Source organism: Dasypus novemcinctus, chromosome 15 (assembly GCF_030445035.2).
Source record: "Dasypus novemcinctus isolate mDasNov1 chromosome 15, mDasNov1.1.hap2, whole genome shotgun sequence".
In the NCBI taxonomy this organism is placed as follows: Eukaryota; Metazoa; Chordata; class Mammalia; order Cingulata; family Dasypodidae; genus Dasypus; species Dasypus novemcinctus.
Window position 1 is genome coordinate 17,123,047 of NC_080687.1, and position 21,334 is coordinate 17,144,380.

Consider the following 21,334-nt stretch of genomic DNA (forward strand, 5'->3'; position numbering starts at 1 on the left):
GAGGTATAATATGGGGGCATTTTCAGGACTTGGAATTGTCCTGAATGACATTGCAAAGACAGATAGAGGCCATTATATATACTGCCATAACCTACAGAATAGGGTGGGAGGGAGAGAGTGTCAACTATAATGTAAACTATAATCCATGCTGTGTGGCAGTGGTCCAAAACGTGTTCTTCAATTGCCATGAATGTACCACCCTAATGAAAGAAGTGCGGAGTGGAGCATATGGGAATCCCTTACATTTTATGTAACATTTTATGTAATCTAAGTATATTTTACAAATAAAAATATATTTAAAATAAAACAAAAACACCTTATTTGAGCTAACTTTCCCTGAAATCCTAGAATTGTAGAGTTGTAAGGAACTTTGGGATTACCTTGTAAAATCTTTTCCTGTCACTGGATTCAAATTGTGATCAGGAAAATTTTTGTGATCTGTCCCCAGTTATGAAGCTAGTTAATATAGGCAATTTTATTAAAGTGGAATTTATTTGACAAAAGAATTCTTATTGCCTTATCCTCTTTTAAAAAACGTTTTTTGCATATATCAACATAAAATGAAATTAAGCCCACTTTTATTTTTCTCATATTCTAATCAAGTTGTAGACATAGTTAATTTGTACATGGCTATAATCCTAACTCACAAAATTTTGTATAGTAAGCATTTTTCATGTTGTTTATACAATTGAGAGTTGCATGTTCAGTTCACCACTAAGGCATTCAGTACCTAGAACAGTAAATACTTGTCAAAAGAATTGTTGTGATAGAAAGTATTTTTATAGCAGCATTAAGTGTATTCTAGGGGATATATTAATTACAATTTACTGAATCATTCTTCTATTATTGGATGTTTAGGCTCTTTCCTACTCCTGTCCAACCCTCTTCTATTTGAGGGTGTGGTATGCTAACTCTGACAGATATCTTTATGCAAATAGATTTTTAAAAATAGAATTCTTTTAAATTAGCCTGAGAATAAATTTCAAGAAGTAAAATGATTAAATCAAGATAGAAAAATTTTAATGACTTTGGTACTTACTAACAAATATTCACCTCAGTAAAGCTTTATGGTTTATACTGCCACCAAAAATACATGACTGAAGAATTTCACTGAGATCATTTATCTTTATAACAGTTCATTTCATTTTGGTACTAACAATAGGTGCTAGATGTTACTTTATTTAAAGTGTTTCTATGACCATTGGCAGGGTCCACAATCTCCCTGTTTACTTTTTGGCCAAATTGCTTCTTCATTCCTTACCTCTAAGTTCCTCCAAAAGTGCCAAGCAGTTATCTGACCCATGACACTTGCTGGGTAAAAATTTTGAGGTTTGGGTGCTGTGCGCACCCATCAGGGATTTAAGAGGTTACCGTCGGGTTGAAGTTTCTGTTAGCTGTGCTCGTGTGCATGTACGCACATGTAAAATTCAAACGTTACTTCTAATTTTTTCTCACCTTATTTTTCCAGCCATAGTTTGATCTCTCACACACATACACAAAGACCATGTCGAACTATTTTAATTCTCTTTGAGAAATATATAGAATGCAAAGAATGGTGAGCCAAGTCTGCCGGGCTTTGCATCCATTCTGCCAAAGGCTTGTGTTTCTTATTAAGGCCGACAACTGGCAGCAGAATGCACTAAAACACTGTGTTCCACTTAGCTTCGAAAAGAACCCTGGAGACACTTAATTCAGGGAGTGAAATGTAACAGCAGTGCCTCTCGAATCCCAAGAGCATTAGAGGGATAGAGCCCTCAGGTGCCCCTGGAGGGGGTTTCAGTTTGATTCTTCACCCAGGCCTCTTCCCTTCAGGGACAGTAAGGAGGAGGTAGCACGCTCGAGAAAAGAGCGTGCTTCTAGCTTCTGTATTTTCCTTTTCTACTCTCCAACAAATCTAGTCTTTTGGGGGTCAGAGGTTTTACTTTTTTAATAATAATAATACCACTAGATTTAAAAGCTGGTTGCGTTCTTTCTTTTTCCTTGGTGAGTGGAGGAGGTGCCGGCTTGTTTAGTGGAGCTGGGGGAGGAGATGAGTCTGAGCCTCTCAGAAGCTTTTGGAATCCTCCAATCCCCAGGATGGACTTTACCCACCAGGGTCTCAATCTCGTCAGCTAGGGGTGGCTGGGAACTCTTTTCTTCTACTTTAACTTGGAACTTAACTAATAGCGTATATGAGAAAGACTGGGAGACAGAGAGACACACAGATAAGAGTTCCCATACAGACCCAAGAAAGCCAGGCTTCTACATTTTCAGTTCTTCAGCCAAAACTCATCATTGGAATGTTAAAATGTTGGGATATAGATTTACTAACATTTCAAAAATGTTTCCTTACCAGGAAGCAGGGGCAGGGGGGAGAGGGAGAGGGGAAGTCACCATAGGACATTCCTTCTTTCCTCCGTAATAATTTTTCATTGAATTTAAATTACTCTCAATCCTGTATAGCTGCCAGCAAAATAGTTTGGCTGTATAGAAAATGCGAACCCAACTGCTGCCTTCCTGTGAATCTTGAGTCACAAGTTTCTGGAGCACATTCAAGGTTGCTACAGCTATTTCCCAAGCAGGGCTTGTGAGTAATGGGGAAAATGCAGCCGTCTGGGGCCAGGGCATCGGAGCAGTGCAGTGGGCGGCAGGGGGGATGCCTAGCCCACCTGCAGGCCCGGCCTCTTACCCCCAGGCCCCAGAATGAAGTGAGCACAGAGCAGAGGTGCCTGCTCAGGGAACTCAGCTGTGCCTCTGTGTGCTTTGGGATTTAGTGAGCGTGGACAGCCTTCCTTACGTCTTGTGGCAGTGGCCAAATGCCTTAGCGGGCCTGGGATATTTTATGGATGGCTTTGCTGCCACATTTCCAAGGAGACAGCCAAGCCAGGGTTGGGGCAGGAGGCCCACTGAGGGCAAGGGAGGCAGGCTGGACGGAGGGAGAAGTCCCGTGGGGATGTACTCACTTTGGTAGTCCCACAGAGTGCCAGGGCTGGGACAGGGGTGCCCCCAAGCGAGGGTGCTCCGGGGTGGCCAGAGGGCAGTTTTGCAGAAAGCCCCTGCCCTGCTGACTACCAGGTCTAGGTGTGGGCTAAATGTCCCCGCGCCTCACCTGGCCGTGGTGTTCCAGTGCCTCATAGCTGTCCTTTAACTATCAGACACTTCCAGTTTCCTGCACTGCCCAAGCAAATGCCATGAAGCGGGTTGGGTTAAAACAATGGGAATTTATTAGCTGATGGTTTTGAGACTAAAAGAAATTCCAAATCAAGGCATCCTCACGACGATGCTTTCTTCCTGAAGACTGGCGTTCTGGGGCTGCCTGCCAGCGCCCCTTGGTCCTTAGCTTGTCGCATGGCCTTGACCTGGAGGCCTCGCCTGGCCTCACCCTCTCTTCTGGGGTCTGTTGCTGGTTGCCTTCTGGATGCTCGCTCTGTGGTTTTCTCTCTGTCTGAATTTTTCCCTTCCGCTAATAAGGACTCCAGTAATGGGAACAAAGCCCCATCCTGGTGGAGGTGGGCCACACCTGAACTGCAGTGACCTCATCACAAGGCCCTGCTGGCAAGGGGTTCACACCCACAGGAATGGATTAAGTTTAAGAACATGTTTTTCTGGGTCCGTACAACTCCAAACCACTATAGACGCTATGTAGATAAATTCCACATCTTCCAAAATTTATGGTGACCAGAGCCAGTTTTAAGTTGTCATCCATTTGTTGATTTTTAAAAAGTAAGAGGAAATCAAACAAATACAAGTACATTGATGTTCACCGCACAGCATTATTCACAGTAGCCATAAGGGGGAAACAACCAAGTGTCCATCAACGGATGAATAGAGAAACAAAATGTGGCATGAACGTACAATGGGGTATTACTCAGCCGGCACAAGGAATGAAGTACTGAGACCTGCTACAACAGGGATGAACCTTGAAAACATGCTGAGTAAAGTAAGTCAGGCACCAGAGGACAGCTGTTGTATGAGTCCACTTATATGAAATATATAGAGTAAGCAAATTCATAGAGGCAAAAAGTAGACTGGAGGTTACAGGGGCTGGGAGGAGGTGGGGGAAGGGAAGTAACTGCTTCATGTGTACAGTTTCTGTTTAGCGTGATAAAAAGTTTGAGTAATAGATGGTGGTGATGGTAGCACAACATTGTTAATGTAATTAATGCCATGAATTGTACTTAAAATGGTTAAAATGGGAAATTTTATGTTATATATATGTTACCAAAATAAATATTTTTAAGGAAAAAAAAGTAACAGGGAAGGGGACTTGGCCCAGTGGTTAGGGCGTCCGCCTACCACATGGGAGGTCCGCGGTTCAAACCCCGGGCCTTCTTGACCGGTGTGCATCTGGCCCATGTGCGGTGCTGATGCACGCAAGGAGTGCCCTGCCACGCAGGGGCACCCCACACGCAAGGAGTGAGCCCCGTTAGGAGGGCCACCCAGCACGAAAAAAGTGCAGCCTGCCCAGGAATGACGCCACGCACATGGAGAGCTGACACAACAAGATGACACACCAAAAAGAAACACAGATTCCCTGTGCCTCTGATAAAGATAGAAGCAGTCACAGAAGAACACACAGACAGCAGACAACTGGGGGGGGGGGGGAAGGGGAGAGAAATAAATAAAAAATCTTTAAAGAAAAAATACAGTAGAAGTTTCTTGGAAGATATATCTACAGCTTTTGAGGTAGAATTCACGTATCTAACATGGACTTCACAAGGTCTTTCAATAGCAGCAAGAAACCAGTGAAGCTTGAGACCTCAATTTACCATACTCTTCTCAGCACTCAAGCCGTTTTTTTTTTAAATCCAATCAGATTTTTTTTTTAAAGCAACTTTATGTTACATAAATGATACATCGAAAATATAGGGGGGTTCCCATATATCCCATCACCCAAATCCCTTGAGGAGCTCTGCTTTAGAAGGATTGGGGAATAATTTCTTTCTCTTTTGTCCAGAGGTTTCTCCCTCAGCTGAGAGTAGCCTACTGGTGTCCATGAGGCTGCTCACAAGAAGAGATAAGGGTACCAGTCCTTTCAGTTAGCTCTTGTGCAACAGCAGTTTAGCCCTAAGAGGTCCTATTCTGGTGGGGAGTCTGGCAGAGAATGTTTCGTTCAGTGTATATGAATCTGCAAGAACAGTCCACAGGGTGGTAGATAATGGCTCCTACTAAGACTGGAATGACTTTTCCTTGGTAACTATAGTTGTTCTCAAATTGTAAATCTTGGCGATTGTGACATGTTAAGTTTAACCAGATTGGATATGGTGTGTGAGGGAAATGATCAGTTCTACCATTAAAGCACCGTGGATCTAGATTGAGCTAGGTCGAATCTAAATAGAGCTGACAAAAAAATGCTGCTGGATTGTATGTGGGATGTGAAGGAAATGCCAAAGTCAGGCTGATGCCAAGGCTGGGAGATTGGCGTTGTCGTCCATGAGATGGGATAACTGGAAGAAGTGGGTGGGAGAAGCCAGGAGGTTGGGATCACATGTGTTGGGTCATATTAGTAGCTGGTGGAAGCACCAGAGGCGTTTTGTACCAGATTGGGCATGCTGTGAATGATGCCTTCAGCCTGAGCACTGATGAGCTGTCTGGAAGATAAGGCTGGCCCTCTGGAGGTACGAGTGAGGAGCTGCTGCTGAATGGGTGTGGTTTCTATTTGGAATGATGAAAAGGTTTTGGTAATAGATGGTGCTGATGGTAACACAACACTGTGCCTTGTAATTAATGCCACTGAACTGTATACTTAAAAATAATTAAAATAACCAATTTTGTATAATATATATAAAACCACAATTATCAAAAAATGTTATCTCTGATGATACCGAGGGAAGCAGAAGTGGTGGGTAGTGGGTGGTGCCCACTCTCTTCTCACCATCTCTCCCTCCTCTGAGCAGCGCTTTGAAGGCACTTCCCACAGTGACCCTTGGAACTACTGGACTTGAATCTGAGGAGGATTCGGTCATTAATTAGAACATTGTACAGGGAAACCCTGCAGGAGGTAGGAAGTCATGCCCTTGGTGAGTTTAGGTGTGCTGATAGCCCACGAGCACTTGCTGAGATTTGATGAGACCATTGGGTGGCATATTTCTGATAGATTTAGAAATGGATTCTGGATTTCCTTCAGCTTTTAAATCATAGCTAAAATTACATATACGGTAACAGCTTTGGAGGGTTAATATGTAGAAACTAAATATTTGCCAAATAAAGGGTAATGGGCAGGCAGCTGGGGCAAAGCTCCACAGACGTGGATTACTTTAAAGGGTTTATTTGCGAAATATGTTGGCTCCTTAGTGCTGCTTGGCCTTATCAGTTGACTTACCCCTGGAACATAATAAGTCTTTACTTGTGTTATCCCCATGCTGACTTTTCTTGGCCAATTTTTTCAGTTTGAACCACAAAGTACAAATCTTCAAGAAGTTAATTGTTCCATAAACAGGGAAAGAGTTTGAATACATACAAATTTTGACATCATCTGTCCCAGAGTAGTCATTATCGACATGGGGCAGATAAGAAAGGGATGATTAAGCTCCGGTGATTGGCCCTCAGGGAGACAAAGCCACCGAACAGCTAGTGGTGACGACAGCACTTGTGCTCAGGTCAGCCCTTGGCGGGTGCCCAGAGTCCCAAACAATGCTGAGGGTGCGGGTGTTCTGAGTTGAGAGCCCTTGGCACGGCTGTGAAGTTGGGGGTCCAAAGTGTCGTTCCCAGGTCACGCGTGAGGCATCCAGGGCTTCGCTTTGGAGCCCCTGCAGCCTTCTCTCTGCTCGTCCAGACCATAAACCACCTGCCCACCTGTCGGTCCCAGAGCCGCTTTTAAAACTCACCTGTGTTCTGATGACTGGTTCCCAGCATCCCCCGCTGCACCCCGAGACCCGCCTGAGCTGGACACCTCCCCGCAGCAGGACCATCCGTCTCTCATTGCCCCTTCCCCTACCTGCCCCATTGATCTGAGAATGTGGGCCCAGGTCATAGCCACACATAGCCACTGTCTTGGGTCCAAGTGCAAGTTCTGGTGGGTTTTTCTTCCTGGAGAGGCTTCTTCCTGAAGCCTGCTTGGTTCTTTTCCTGCCACTCACTGTATATCACCAGGAACGCGACACATGGTTTTTGTTTTGTTTTCTTTTTGCGGTAACACATATAACATTAAATTTGCTGTATCAACCTTAATTTTTTTTTTTCATTAGAGAAGTTGTAACAGAGGAGTCCCATACACCACCCTTCCACCAATACCTTGCATTGGTGTGGGACATTTGTTACAACTGATGGTGGCACTTTTTTGTAATTGTGCTAATTTTCTTTAAACATTAAATACCTGTGTTACAATTGATCAAAAATTATTAAAATAGCACTATTACCTATCGTCCATAGTTTACATTAGATGTATTTTTAACCACCCTGTTGTTATCACCTTGTATTAGTGTTGGATATTTGTTATAATTCATGAATGAACATTCTTACACTATTAAGTATAATCCATCATCTACGGTAGGGTTCACTGTGTTATACAGTCTTATGCTTTATCTTCTAATTTTTATTCTAATATATGACAAGTTTCCCTTTTTAACCACATTCACCAATGTAATTCTGTGCTGTTAATTGCACTCACAATAATGTGTTACCTTCACCACCATCCATTGCTAAACCTTTTCAATCACCCTAAATAGAAATTCTGTACAAATTAAGCATTGACTCCCCATTCTCTAACCCCAGGCTGTCCCCTGTTAATAATCTATATTTTAGATTCTAAATCTATGAGTTTACTTATCGTAATTTGTTTTAATTTTAAGTATAATTAGTCACTTTTGCAATGTTGTGCTACCTTCACCAATTCGTTACCAAATTTTTTCATCACTCCCAACAGGAACTTTGTACCTGTTAAGCACTAACTCCCCACTCCCTTTCCTTTCAGCTCCTGGTAATCGCTAATCTACTTTCTGTCTCTATGAATTATATTTTAGGTATTTCATGTAAGTGAAATCATATAACATTTGTCCTTTTGTGTGTGGCTTATTTCACTCAACTTGATGTCTTCAAGGTTCATCCACATTGTAGAATGCATCAGAACTTCACTCCTTTCTGTGGCTGAATTATATTCCATTGTATGTGTACACCATGTTTTGTTTATCCATTTATCTGTTGATGGCCACCTGGTTTTTGGTTTGTTTCCAACTTTGGGCTTTTGTAAATAACACTGCTATGAATATTGGTGTACAAGTATGTGTGTCCCTGTTTGAAACACTATGGTTTTTTGTTTGTTTCTATTTAAATATTTTTTATTGAAGTACATCATTCATACATGAACATACATAAACAAGTGTATAGTAAAAGTTGTGAACTTAGAAATAAAACATGCATAACATCTTACAAGGGTCCCATACATCGGCCCTCCACCAACACCTTGCATTGTTGTGATACATTTGTTACAAATTATGCAAGAGCATTGTCAAAATATTATCACTAACTATAGTCCTTATTTTACATTTGGTGTATTTTTTCTCCAGCTCACCTATTTTTTAAAATATGTTTTTATTACAGAGGTTATAAACTTAAAAAACAATCATGCACATATGTAGAATTCCCAAACAACACCCCTTCACCAACACATCACACCATGGTGGAACATTTGTTTCAGATAATAAGATATCATCATCAGACTATTATCACCAACCATGGTCCATTGCGTACATTTGGCACACTTTTTCCGTACTCTTACCCCGTTATCAACATAGTACATCTTTAGCATTGCTCCAAGAATATAGTATTCCTGTTAACCACAGTCCATAGGTCATACCAATTGTGTTTTTCCTACCACCCTGCAACAGTGATGTACATCTGCTCTAGCTCACAGAGGACATTCTTGGATCTATACCATCAACCACAATTCTCCTCCACCTCTGGGTTCAGTGTTATTCATTCTCTAGATTATTCTCTAGCTCTTTTTCAATTGGCATTTACTTCCCCAGACTACCCTTTTCAGTCACAATTTTATAAACCAGCTGCTACTCACTATAATGTGTTGACATCAACTCAATCCATTTTCACACTTTTACAGTAGAGTTAATTAAAACTTCTACCTACATTAAGCATCAGTAGTTCTTGTCAACCCTCCTCTTATCTCCTATTAACCTATACTCTAGGTTTTAATGCCATGCATTTATTTTTCATTTTTAGTTCATATTAATGAGACCATGTAATACTTGTCCTTTTGTGTCTGGCTTACCTTACTTAACACAATTTCTTCAAGATTCATCCATGTTATCGTATGTATCCCAATTTCATTTCTTCTTACTGCAGCATAGTATTCCACTGTATGCATATACCACATTTTGTTTATCCTTTCATTGGTTAATGGACACTTGGGTTGTTCCATCTTTTGGAAATTGTGAATAACACCACTGTTAATATCAGTGCAGATATCTGTTTGTGTCATAGTTTTTAGTTCTTCTGGATATATTCCTAGTAGAGGAATTGCTGAATCATATGGTAGTTCTATATTTTGCTTCCTGAGAAACCGCCAAACTGTCTTCCATAGAGGTTGCACCATTTTACAGCCCCACCAACAGTGAAGGAATATTCTTATTTCTTCACATCCTCCAGCACTTACTGTTTTCTGGTTTTTAAAAATGGCCATTCTATGCGGTGGTAAATGATTTGCATTTCCCTAATAGCTAGTGATATGGAATATTTTTTCATGTGCTTTTTGGAACACTACTTTTTAATAAGATTATCTAATGAGATGTACATTAAACTCTTAACTGGTTCCTGGCATGAGTAATGTGGGGTTTCAGGCTCTCCCGGGTACTCCCCATCCTCAAGGAGAATACCGACAAACAGATGAGTGTGATGGAGGGTCACTAGCCCCACTACAGACTGTCCAGCTGACAGAACATAGAGTAGAGTGTCATCAGTTCTGACCTCTCATCCTTGAAAACTCGTAATTAGGAAGACAGGAAGAATGGGCTTCTCCTCAACCTCCACCTTCTTCATAGTCCAGGGCTCTTGGAATTAGAAACCCAACTGTGTCTTTCTCGTGATGAGCCACAGCCACCGTTGGTTTCTCAGTGGCAGGGCAGCCCCAAGCATCCTTTGTCACCATCCTGGGGCTTTCTGCCTCTTCATCCATTCCTTCCTCTTCTCTCCTGTCTGTGCTTCCTTTCCAGAGCTCACCCACCCCTTGGGCCCACAAGATACCATCTTACCTCCTCTGTGGTCATCCTCTCTCTTCTGCACTTTATGTTTCCCTCTCCATGGTAGGACACCCTGTCTTCAAAATAGTGTTCCCCTATCCTGTGAAACCCCCCTTGCTGCTGCTTCATCCCCGGCTCGGTGGCTGGCCCCTATGGTGGTCTTTTCCCTCTTTTGTTCTCCTTGCTTGTCTAAGACTTGACCAGCTGCTCCTGCAAGCCACCAGGCTCTTGGCCCTCATGGCCTGTCTCCCTGCCCTGTGTCTGACCCTGCTGAACCTCCTGCTGGAGCTGCTATGGCCTTTGGCATCCTAGCCTTTGCTCTCTGGGTCCTGCGGCAGCCTCCCTCCCATCTGCCCCATGTGCTTCCCACGGCCCTTCCCCAGGTCAAGCCCTGGTCCACCCTCCTGAGAGCACCTCAGGCTTTGCTCTCCATCTCTCTGCTCCAGGGCATCTTCCATCTGCAATCTTCTGATTGCCTCAGGTCCTCTGTTGGTGAGCATCCATGGCCATCTTTGAGTGGGGCAAAACCCTGGGACTTGATGTCCCATCCATGGGTCCTTCTGCTTTGTCTCCCACCCACTTTGCAGGCCTTCTGCCTTTGGCCCCTTCTCCACCCCTGTCCAGGGCATTCATCCCCCTGTGCTCTGATGGTTCACCTGCCAAGAAACTCTTCCACTACCTGGACTCCCCATATATCCCAATTTTTCCTATCCTAAAAGAGCTGCTACAGGGCCATTGTGTCCATGAAAAGCCCAGGTACCTCTCCTCCTAAGGGGAAAAGTCTCACCTCACCATGCCTTTCCGATGGTTGTAACCAGGTTCGGTCTTGTATTCATTCATTCAGTGGGCCATTTTAAAGGGCCTGTGGTGAACTGGGCCTTGCTCCCCAGCTCCCTCTGTGTCTGTCTCTTCTTTCTCCCACTAGGCCAAATCCTCAGGGCAGTCTTCTTTTGTTGTAGCCCAGCCTAGGACATTTTAAACAGTTGGCATTCTGTAGGAGTTCCATAGACGACCCTTTGGTCACAGCATGCTCCCCTTGAGGGCAGGTCACATGGTCCCTATTTCACTGTTGCAAATTCTCTACAGGGGGCAAACCTCTCCTTAAACTAGCCTGTGGGTATGTCAGGACTCACCAGATTATCCCCTTCCAGCCATTTTTCTTCTTTTTACATTTTTCTAGTTTGAGGATTATATAACTGTGACCTGAATTGATCAGTCCAGTCACAAAGGTTTCTAAGGAGAAGCAGAACTTAAGATTATGACCTTCGCTAACCGTGAAACGTTCTGGGCTCCATGGACATTTCTCATAAGGTCCCTTGCCTTGTGCGCAGCCAGCTGTGCTTTAGTTTGGAGAGTTCTTTGTAGCAGGCTGCAGGTGGATCCAAACGACGGGGCCCGGCAGTACTGGAGAGGCACAGGTGGACGTGGAAGCCACAGGCAGCCTTTTGGCCTAAGGCAGCCTAGACCCATACCTCCCCTTGACCTCTGCCTATGCTTCCCTCCAGGAGATGGCTGTCCGAGCCCTCAAGCAGACGGGCAGCAGGAGCATCGAGGCTGCTCTGGAGTACATCAGCAAGATGGGCTACCTGGACCCGAGGAACGAGCAGATCGTGCGGGTCATCAAGCAGACCTCCCCAGGTGAGGCCCACGCACCTGAGAAAACAAAAACAGTTTTATGGGAAGGAAGGTCACACCTGGTCATGGCAAAGAGGCAGTCTCTTGGCATGTTTCCACAGTAAACATTGACTTTTCCAAGTAATGGGTGAACAGAGGCAGTTCAGCCAGGGAAGGCAGGAAGAACAAATGGCAGGTTGTGAGACTTCTCTGAATGTCATTGTCCCCGCTTCTCCCGTTCTGAAATGACCTGTGGGTCTTATCACTGGTGGAGGGTTTTGTCTGCCTGTTCCTTTTCCTTTTATGATCATGGTCAAAGAATTCACTGTATATTAAAATTTGGCAACCTAGCAAAGTGAGGGAGCTAAAAAATTACTTTTTTTTTCTTGGGCCTGTGGAGGTGTCTTTGAAAAGGGTGACTGACTTCATTGGTTCTAAGAACAGCTCTTTCACATTTTGGTCTCTCTGAAAGTGGGTCTTAGGGTCACTACTGGGCTAGTGGCAGTGGTGGGTGTGGGTGTGAGAAAGCCTTCTATCAGTATCCCAGCATTGGGAAGCACACTTGGCCCACTAGTTAGGGCGTCCATCTACTACATGGGAGGTCCATGGTTCAAACCTCAGGCCTCCTTGACCCGTGTGGAGCTGGCCCATGCACAGTGCTGATGTGCGCAGGGAGTGCCATGCCACACAGGGGTGTCCCCCGCATAGGGGAGCCCCACGCGCAAGGAGTGGGCCCTGTAAGGAAAGCTGCCCAGTGCGAAAGAAAGTACAGCCTGCCCAGGAACAGCGCCGCACACACGGAGAGCTGACACAACAAGATGACGCAACAACAAAAAAAAGAGACACAGATTCCCATGCCGCTGACAACAACAGAAGCGGACAGAGAAGAACACGCAGCAAATAGACACAGAGAATAGACAACTGAGGAGGGGGAAAGGGAGAGAAACAAATTTTTTAAAAAAAGTATCCCCAGCATCAGATGCTCTGATTCACTGGTTATTGGTCAATGTTCCTCTTGGAGGATGGAGCATATAGGACGATATTTTGGTATCTGCAGTCCCTTGGGTGTGATAAAGGATTCATGCCAATTATGCCCAAGGAGTTTCCCCCCTTTTGTGGGAGACCTTGGCTAAAACCCACTTTATCTGGTGAGTGTGAACATTGCACACACTCTAAAGGGTGTGTCTTCATTGCTAAGAGGACACATATTTCTGTTTTCTTCTTGATAGAAGGGATGTCTTTAGTTCCCAGAGGGCCCTCCACGGCTTGGTTCTTAGGGTTTTGGAGTTGTCTTAGAGCACTGCTCCTAAGATTACAGGCCCACGTTCAGTACGGATCTCCTCTCCATCTGCCTGACGGTGTGGTGGATTCACTTAGGCACTGCCTTACCCCGGTTGTCTGCCTGTGTGTGATTCCTGCCCATGGGATGGCCGTCTGGGGCCTTAGCTCTGCCAAGGCTGCCTCACGTGGGCAGGGTAGAAGCTGATTGACTCTGTGGTGTGCTCTGCCAAGTAAAGCAGAGGGCTGCATGAAAAGGAACTTGAAAGAGCCTTATGTCTTTCCTTCATGCATCTATTTCTGACGAGAAGAGCTTTTCAAAATGGAAAAGGTCTGGATGAAGGAAGCAGCAGCCAAATCAATCTGGGTATTAGTCAAGGGGCTTTGTGTGGTTGTGGCTGTGCATGTGTTGTTTTATTTTAATAAAGGAAAAAAAATAAACCAGAAAATCTTCAGTTTGGAAAATAGGTAGAAGAAAAGTGGCCACTTGGACAATGGGTATAATTTTGCCCCGTGTTAGGAAAAAGCACGCTTTGGGAAATTAGTGACAGTCAACTCAGCAGGCTCAAACAGTTTGGGCATATTATGCCAAAAAACACAGCTTGTCCCAAAGATTACCAAGTGTGACAGGATGGTGATCCCAGGCGGGGTACATTCAAGGTAACTCTGTGTCCTCAGGGTGAAGGACATGCCCCGCAGGTGGAGGTGCTCTCCCCTGCTGTCTCTAGCTGCCCTTGACCATCCCTCCAGCCCCTCCTCAGGCCCCCTCAGCAGTGACTCACCCCTCTGGCAGGCCAGAGGGGGCCTGGAGCTGCCCCCACAGTCTTAGCTTCTCTACTGGATAGATTTCAGCCTGTCTCCTCCTTGGTTAGGGAAGAGCCTACGTAAAGCTCAAGGACACTGTCACCAGAGGGTCCTGTCCAGAAGGCATGAGAACCCACGAGCAGATCTCCACTAACACGGCCTTCCCGTTCTTTCCCCTGCAGGAAAGGGCATCGTGCCAGCCAGCGTGACTCGGAGGCCAAGCTTTGAAGGGACTGGCGATTCCTTCCCCTCCTATCATCAGCTGAGCGGGGCAGCCTACGAGGGACCCAGCTTCGGCGTAGAGGGCACAGCCGTACTGGAGGAGGTGCCCCGCCAGTACATGGACTACCTGTTCTCTGGGCACCAGCCCCCTGCTCTGGCCCCGGCTGGACAGCGGCCTCCTGGGGTTGGCCCTCACACCCTGCCCAGCAGCCACCAGCACCAGCCCAAAGGGTATGCTGCAGGCATGGAGGCCGCTGTGATGGGCTACCCTGTGGCCAGCCACGGGAGCCAAGCCCTCCAGCTCCAGGGCCCCCACTGCTCCAATGGCCCCCACTATGGCCGGCCACATCTGCTCGTGCCTGGGGAGCCGATGGGCTATGGTGTCCAGCGCAGCCCCTCCTTCCAGAGCAAGCTGCAGCCTGAGGCGGGTGGGTATGCTGACCTCCCAGCCAAGAGCCTGGCCGGCCAGCCGAGCACCAGCCACGCATTCCAGCCCGCGGGCGCTGCGGGGGGCCTGTATGTGCCGCACCCCCACCACAAACAGGCCAGCCCCGCCTCCCACCAGATGCATGGGATGGGCTCTCGGGGGCAGGCCTTCGTCAGCGACAGCCCCCCGCAGAGCCTCCTCACCCCGTCCAGAAACAGCCTGAACCTGGACTTGTACGAGGTGGGCGGCTCCCCCGTCCAGCCCTGGCAGTCCTCCACGCTCTCCCGCCGCGACTCCCTTCAAAAGCCAGGGCTGGACGCGCCCCACCGCCAGCCCGTGTCCTTCCGGCCCGATGGGCCCGTCCCCAGCAGGACCAACTCCTTCAACAGCCACCAGCAGCCACCGGCTGTGCCCATGAGGCCAGGAGCCCCCAGCAAAACGGAGCCCTCCATGCCCTCCCCCAACACCATCACGGCCGTCACCTCGGCGCACATCCTGCACCCCGTCAAGAGCGTGCGGGTGATGCGCCCAGAGCCCCAGACGGCCGTGGGGCCCTCCCACCCGGCCTGGATGCCAGCCCCCACCCCAGCGGCAGAGGGGCTGGACGCGAAGGAGGAGCACCCTCTGCCGCTGGGGGGCTCGAGCACGTACCCACTGGACGCGGACATGAGGTGCCCGCCCCCGCCCTACCCCAAGCATTTGCTGCTGCAGAGTAAGTCGGAGCAGTATGACATCGCCAGGCTGTGCGTGGGCGTGGAGCAGGGTCTGCGAGGGGGCCCCGCTGAGCCCGCCGAGCGCAGCGACAAGAGCCACAAGGCCGCCAAAGGGGAGAAAGCCGGGAAGGATAAAAAGCAAATCCAGACCTCCCCTGTCCCAGTGCGCAAGAGCAGCAGAGACGAGGAGAAGAGAGAATCGCGCATCAAGAGCTACTCGCCTTTCGCATTCAAGTTCTTCATGGAGCAGCACGTGGAAAACGTCATCAAAACCTACCAGCAGAAGGTCAACCGGAGGCTGCAACTGGAGCAAGAGATGGCCAAAGTAATCCTCATTTTCTTCTTACCCTTTGGCCCATGCCCTGGTGAATCGCAGCCACCCATTTTGGTTTCCACCTTACCCGCCTTTATTCTAATCCGAGCTTGCAGGGGGATAAGACTATATGTATGATGTGAACAACTCGGAAAAGTTAACAAATAATCCTGTTACTAACTTAAGCCGACTCTGTTTCCCCTTTCACCCTGCCTCTTCTGAGAGGTTGGGAAAAGCTATGCATTAAGTAGTTCTGTTTTGTTTTGCTGACAGGTGAATCAACAATTGATACTCACGATGTGTCCTTATTCTTTAACAAAAATTCATTAAAAAAATATAACCTTTTGAAAGAGCAGAAACAAAGTATGAGGTTTTATACATTGAAAATGTGGCATTTATAAAGAAGAAAATAGCTGATAGTGTTCTGCCTTTAAATCTGTAATTAGTAAATAATGTTTTAAACATGCCTTAGCTCTAAAGTGCTAGAGAGTAAATGGAATTGTTTAAATTAAAATGTAACCATCAATTTAAATCAGACAGTAATTTCAAACTCTAAAAATCAAATTTGTGCTCTTACTTCCTGCTGTCCATTTTCCTTTCCTGTTTTCCCATTTTCCCTGAGCTGTTAACATATTACATTGCTCTTGGAGTTGCAAGAATTTTTGTGGTCCCCTTTCCCACAGATTTCTTTAAAAAATATTTATCGTAGCAACATATACAAGGCAACATAATTTTTCTCATTGTAACCACTTTCCAGTGTATAATTTAGTAGTGTTAATTGCATTCACAATATTGTGCTAAAATCCCTACCATCCAATACCAAATATTTCCAACACCCCAAACAGAAACTTCTGTACCCATTAAGCATTAACTCCCCACTCCCTGCCCCCACCCCTATCCTTGGTGCCCTGTACTCTCACTTTTTGACTATGAATTAGCATATTCCAGTTGTTCATATCACAGAGATTATGTAATATTTGTCCTTTGTGCCTGGCTTATTTCACTCAAAGTGATATCTTCAAGGTTCATTCATCCCATCCGATTTTTTTTACTAGAGGTTTCCTTAGTGTTTAGAGCCTAAAGTCACCTAGAAAATGAACTTACTTGGTTTTGCCTTTGGGATTCCAGGTGTATGTCTACATATGGATATAAAAGACTGGACTAATTAGTGTCTTGCTCATAGTGTATTGGATCCATTCTTCTGCGTTCTCATTTCTGCAAGCTAAGTTTGGATCCCCTTCATGCCAGCGTATCTCCCACCCCCACTCACGTCCTCTCATGGCTTCCTCTAATGCCACTCTTCCTTCTTGTCTTTCTTCTACAAAGGCTGGACTCTGTGAAGCTGAACAGGAACAGATGAGGAAGATCCTCTATCAGAAGGAGTCCAATTACAACAGGCTGAAGAGGGCCAAAATGGATAAGTCTATGTTTGTGAAGATCAAGACGTTGGGCATCGGTGCCTTTGGAGAAGTCTGCCTGGCCTGCAAGGTTGACACCCATGCTCTGTATGCCATGAAGACCCTGAGGAAGAAGGACGTGCTAAATAGGAACCAGGTGGCCCACGTCAAGGCTGAGAGGGATATCTTGGCCGAGGCAGACAACGAGTGGGTGGTTAAACTGTACTACTCCTTCCAAGACAAAGACAGCTTGTACTTCGTGATGGACTACATCCCGGGGGGCGACATGATGAGCCTGCTCATCCGCATGGAGCTCTTCCCCGAGCACCTGGCCCGCTTCTACATCGCGGAGCTGACGCTGGCCATCGAGAGCGTCCACAAGATGGGCTTCATCCACCGGGACATCAAGCCAGACAACATTTTGATAGATCTTGATGGTCATATCAAGCTGACCGATTTTGGCCTCTGCACTGGATTCAGGTGGACTCACAATTCCAAGTACTACCAGAAAGGTATTCTCGTGCATGTCATTGTCTCCCCATCCACCTTTCTCTATCCAGGTGGAGCCAAACCATCTGAGACAAATATTTCCCCATCCCGGTGGCTCCTAATCTCTTGAAATCATCTGTTGCCTCATTGCTTTCTAGTTTGGTGCGACACCTTTCTCTCCCTAAAGCAATGGTGTGATATGAGTGAGATTTTTTGGTATCTTCGTGAATTTAAGTTTTATTATGTTTTAGGACAGTAGGCTTTGGGGTGTCACCAGATGACATGGGAAGCCATCACTCTGTCCTGTTAAAAAGAGCCTTCAAAAATAGAAAAGGTCCACCGCCTCCCATTGGACCTTGTTTTCTTCTTTACTATCTTGCCCTGTCAAGAAGTCCTCTCATTTATCTAGCCTTAATCTATCTCTTTGTGTAATTTAACTTCATTTCCCATAGTTCTGCCATTTGGAAAAGTCCAAAGCAGTTGACCATTATCTTCTTTATTGCTCAGATTCTTGAGAAAGAGCTATTTCAATACCATAGTTCAGACTTCCGCGGGTTTGTTGTTGTTGAATAATTTAACTAACACTTTTAAATATCTTCAGGGAAGGGTAATCCCAAGCATTTTGTGTTCTTTAAGAAACTGGTATATATAAATGAACTGTTATGTGTTCCATTAGATCTTGAAGAAACGTAGAAGTTTTTTTTCCCCTAAAAGTACATTGCAGTTATGCGTGACAATCCCTGTGCATAGAGTGAAAAGGAAAGAACGGTAAAGACAGATTCAATCTCCTGTAAGTTTTCAGTTGTAAGCTATTCTAAACTGAAAAAAAAAATAAAAAATATGACACTGACAGTCATTTAAAGGGAAAAAGAACCAATCCAAAAAAAAAAAAATGTTAAGGAACAGGAATATCTCCTCTTAAAATGTTAAGAACCACAGATGTGAAAAGCACTCATTTTTCTTTGTCTTCAGATACAAACCAAAAAAAAAATGGAAGGGGGAGTCAAAACCATTTAGAATTGAGGCAGATCTACACAAAAAATGGGATAGAGTACAGTGAGTTCACCTCATGAAGAAAGTGACTGAAATGAAATCTCACAAGTCTTCATCAGACTTCTGTTTTTTAACTCAAAACTAATCCTTCGCCATTTAACCCTTCTTCGCTGGTTGCTAAGCAGGTATTAGCACTGTGATATTGGCCTGAGTCGTGCTGAGCATGATGTCCCTTGGTTCCTTTAGGCTTTTCTTCACACGGTCATGTTGCCAGTCAGCCACAGCATAGTTTCCTGTGATTGCCTCAGCCACGGTTGCTGCCTTGGTGCTTGTTTTCACCTCATGGCTTGTGTGCTAGGGCCCAGGAATGGCAGGCTGCCCCTCAGAGCTGCTGGGGAGGATTGTTTCTCTTACTGTGCCAGGAGCTGATTTAAATTACTTTTCTGTTTCAAGATATAGGTTTGTTGCGTTGTCAAATAGTGACGGCTCTTTTATTTTCCATTCTCTCCTCTCACCATCTCTGACCCCCGGGTGAAAGGGAACCACATCAGAGAGGACAGCATGGAGCCCAGCGACCTCTGGGATGACGCATCCAATTGTCGGTGTGGGGACAGGCTGAAGACCCTGGAGCAGAGAGCAAGAAAGCAGCATCAGAGGTGTCTGGCACATTCCCTGGTTGGGACTCCAAATTACATCGCTCCTGAAGTGCTCCTTCGCAAAGGTGCGTACTGCAGACGTCTTGCCTTGAGTCTCCGTGGCCCGACTGCCCACCTTGAGGCAGTCTTTAACTTCAAACCTGTAGAGCCAGATGACCTCTGTCATCGATGGCCAGGTCTGCTCTAACAAGGCACCACAAACCAGGTGGCTTAGGACAACACAGCTTTATTTATTGTCTCACATCCTGGAGGCTAGAGGTCCAGAATCAAGGTGCCAGGAGGCCCGCACGCCCTCTGTCGTCCGTAGGGACTTCCCCTGGCGAGCCTTGGTGTTCCACGGCTTGTGGCAGCGTAGCTCCATCTCTGCCTGTCTTCACGTGGTTGTCTTCCTTCTCTGTGTCCCCTTTCCTGTTCTTACAAGGATACCAGTCAGGTTGTAGTAAGACCCACCTTACTTCATTTTGGCCGCTTCTCACCTAGTAACATTTTCAAGATTCTGTTTCCAAACAGGGTCATATTCGTGGGACTGGGGGTTAGGGCCTGGACATGTCTTTTTGCAAAACAACTCAACCCATAGTAACCTCTAAGATCACCCGTGGCTCCAGCTTTCTAAGACTACAGATTCAAAGCATATTTTCTATTCATGGAATCCTCAGAACTAAATTGTTTCAACAAGTCTCCAGCATATTGCTCCTCTACTTTGGAATTGCCCCAGCTTTACGGGATGGTGGAAAACAAATCTCATTTTCTAAAGAAGTCACAGGTTGAGTGAAAGGTGAGGGCTTTCTATCTAGAGCCCAGGGGTATGACTCTTGAACTGGTATTTACTTTGGGAACTGGGACATATGTTAGAAACAACTCTGAGGCTCACAGGACCACTACCCAGCCTGTTTCAACTCTATGTTTCCAGGCTTCAACCTTAACTCCAACTTGCCTGTGCTGATAGCTAGGTTGTGCCATCTCACACTGGTTATTGAGGATGACAGAATACAAACAGTGCTAGATTGGAATCACTTTGAGGGTAAGATGTATGGACAATAGTGTCGCATAAAATTACTAGTGCTTAGTAAAGTTAGTCTCCCAAATGAATATTCTCTTCTATCCTATATGACATCTGGTTCCATTTGAGAGGACTCTTTCAGTGATAAGGGTCATGGCGCAGAATAGCAGTAGTTTGTTGATTGACTGTGTAGTAAATCCAGAGTAGGCCACCTCTCTTTTCATATGCTTTGTTTCAAATCTGTCTTTGGAATCAGCAAGACCTGGCTTCAAGTCTATTTTTTCTTTGTTAACTGATAATCCAAGGCAAGTTACTAAACCACTCAGAACCACATATGTAATAGCAAATGCCTGGAGAGGTTCCTGCAAATACTGACTTTGGTGCCCAGTAAATGTTTTGTTCTCCCCCTCCTCTGAAGGGGGAACGTTGGGAGGTGCCAGGCTGCAGGTCAGAACATCCCCTTTGTCTTCCTCCCACCTGCCTCGGTTCCCCTCCATGTGTAGCAGACCAGAAGAACCAGTGGTTTGGGAGCAACTAGAGTTTTTCTGCAGCCTCAGGTGCCAGCTGGGAAGGGAAGAGATGGTTGGAGGCAAGAGAGTGGCCAGTACCGCTGCGTTTGTAGGACCTAGTTCACACCTAACCAAGGATCAGCAGCATCAAGACTGGAATGTGGCTTGGATGGGACATAGGACTCTGATAGAAAAGTGGGAGAGTCAAAGGTAAATGAACCTGTGCTTCAGCTCCTGGAGCAGTGGTTTGACCAAGCTGTCAGAATGTCCTGCCCAGCTGCAGCCTGCGTGGAAGCTCTGCCAGGAAAGCACCTGGGTCTTCTGAGGGCCTTGCTCAAAGAGTGCCTTCTAGATTCAAGTGAGGTTGTCTAGTGGTTCTCCTTGCCACTGTGTCTTCCTTTCCTATTGTTCTCCATATTCTTCAACTTCTTCCAGAATCTGGCTTAGAAATCCTATCCAAGATGCCTTCTCTGATTGACCTTATCCAGTGATGCTCAAACCACAGCACTTGATATGCTACAGTTTCTTCTATTTTAATTCACATCCGTTTATATGTTCTTTAAGAACATAAAGGGAAACGGACTTTGGCCCAGTGGTTAGGGCGTCCGTCTACCATATGGGAGGTCCGCGGTTCAAACCCCGGGCCTCCTTGACCCGTGTGGAGCTGGCCATACGCAGCGCTGATGCGCGCAAGGAGTGCCGTGCCACGCAAGGGTGTCCCCCGCGTGGGGGAGCCCCACGCGCAAGGAG

At 46.0% G+C, this 21,334-nt stretch overlaps 1 protein-coding gene across 2 annotated transcripts in view; it reads left to right on the forward strand.

Annotated features, from left to right (window-relative positions):
* Positions 1 to 21,334, forward strand: part of LATS2 (large tumor suppressor kinase 2) — a 93,583-nt gene that overhangs the window by 66,736 nt on the left and 5,513 nt on the right. For both annotated transcript variants that reach the window (XM_004467534.5, XM_071208186.1), the window contains exons 3-6: positions 11,675 to 11,807; positions 14,048 to 15,552; positions 16,867 to 17,449; positions 18,958 to 19,140. In XM_004467534.5, the coding sequence (XP_004467591.1) occupies positions 11,675 to 11,807; positions 14,048 to 15,552; positions 16,867 to 17,449; positions 18,958 to 19,140 (2,404 nt within the window). The remainder of the gene's footprint in view (positions 1 to 11,674; positions 11,808 to 14,047; positions 15,553 to 16,866; positions 17,450 to 18,957; positions 19,141 to 21,334) is intronic.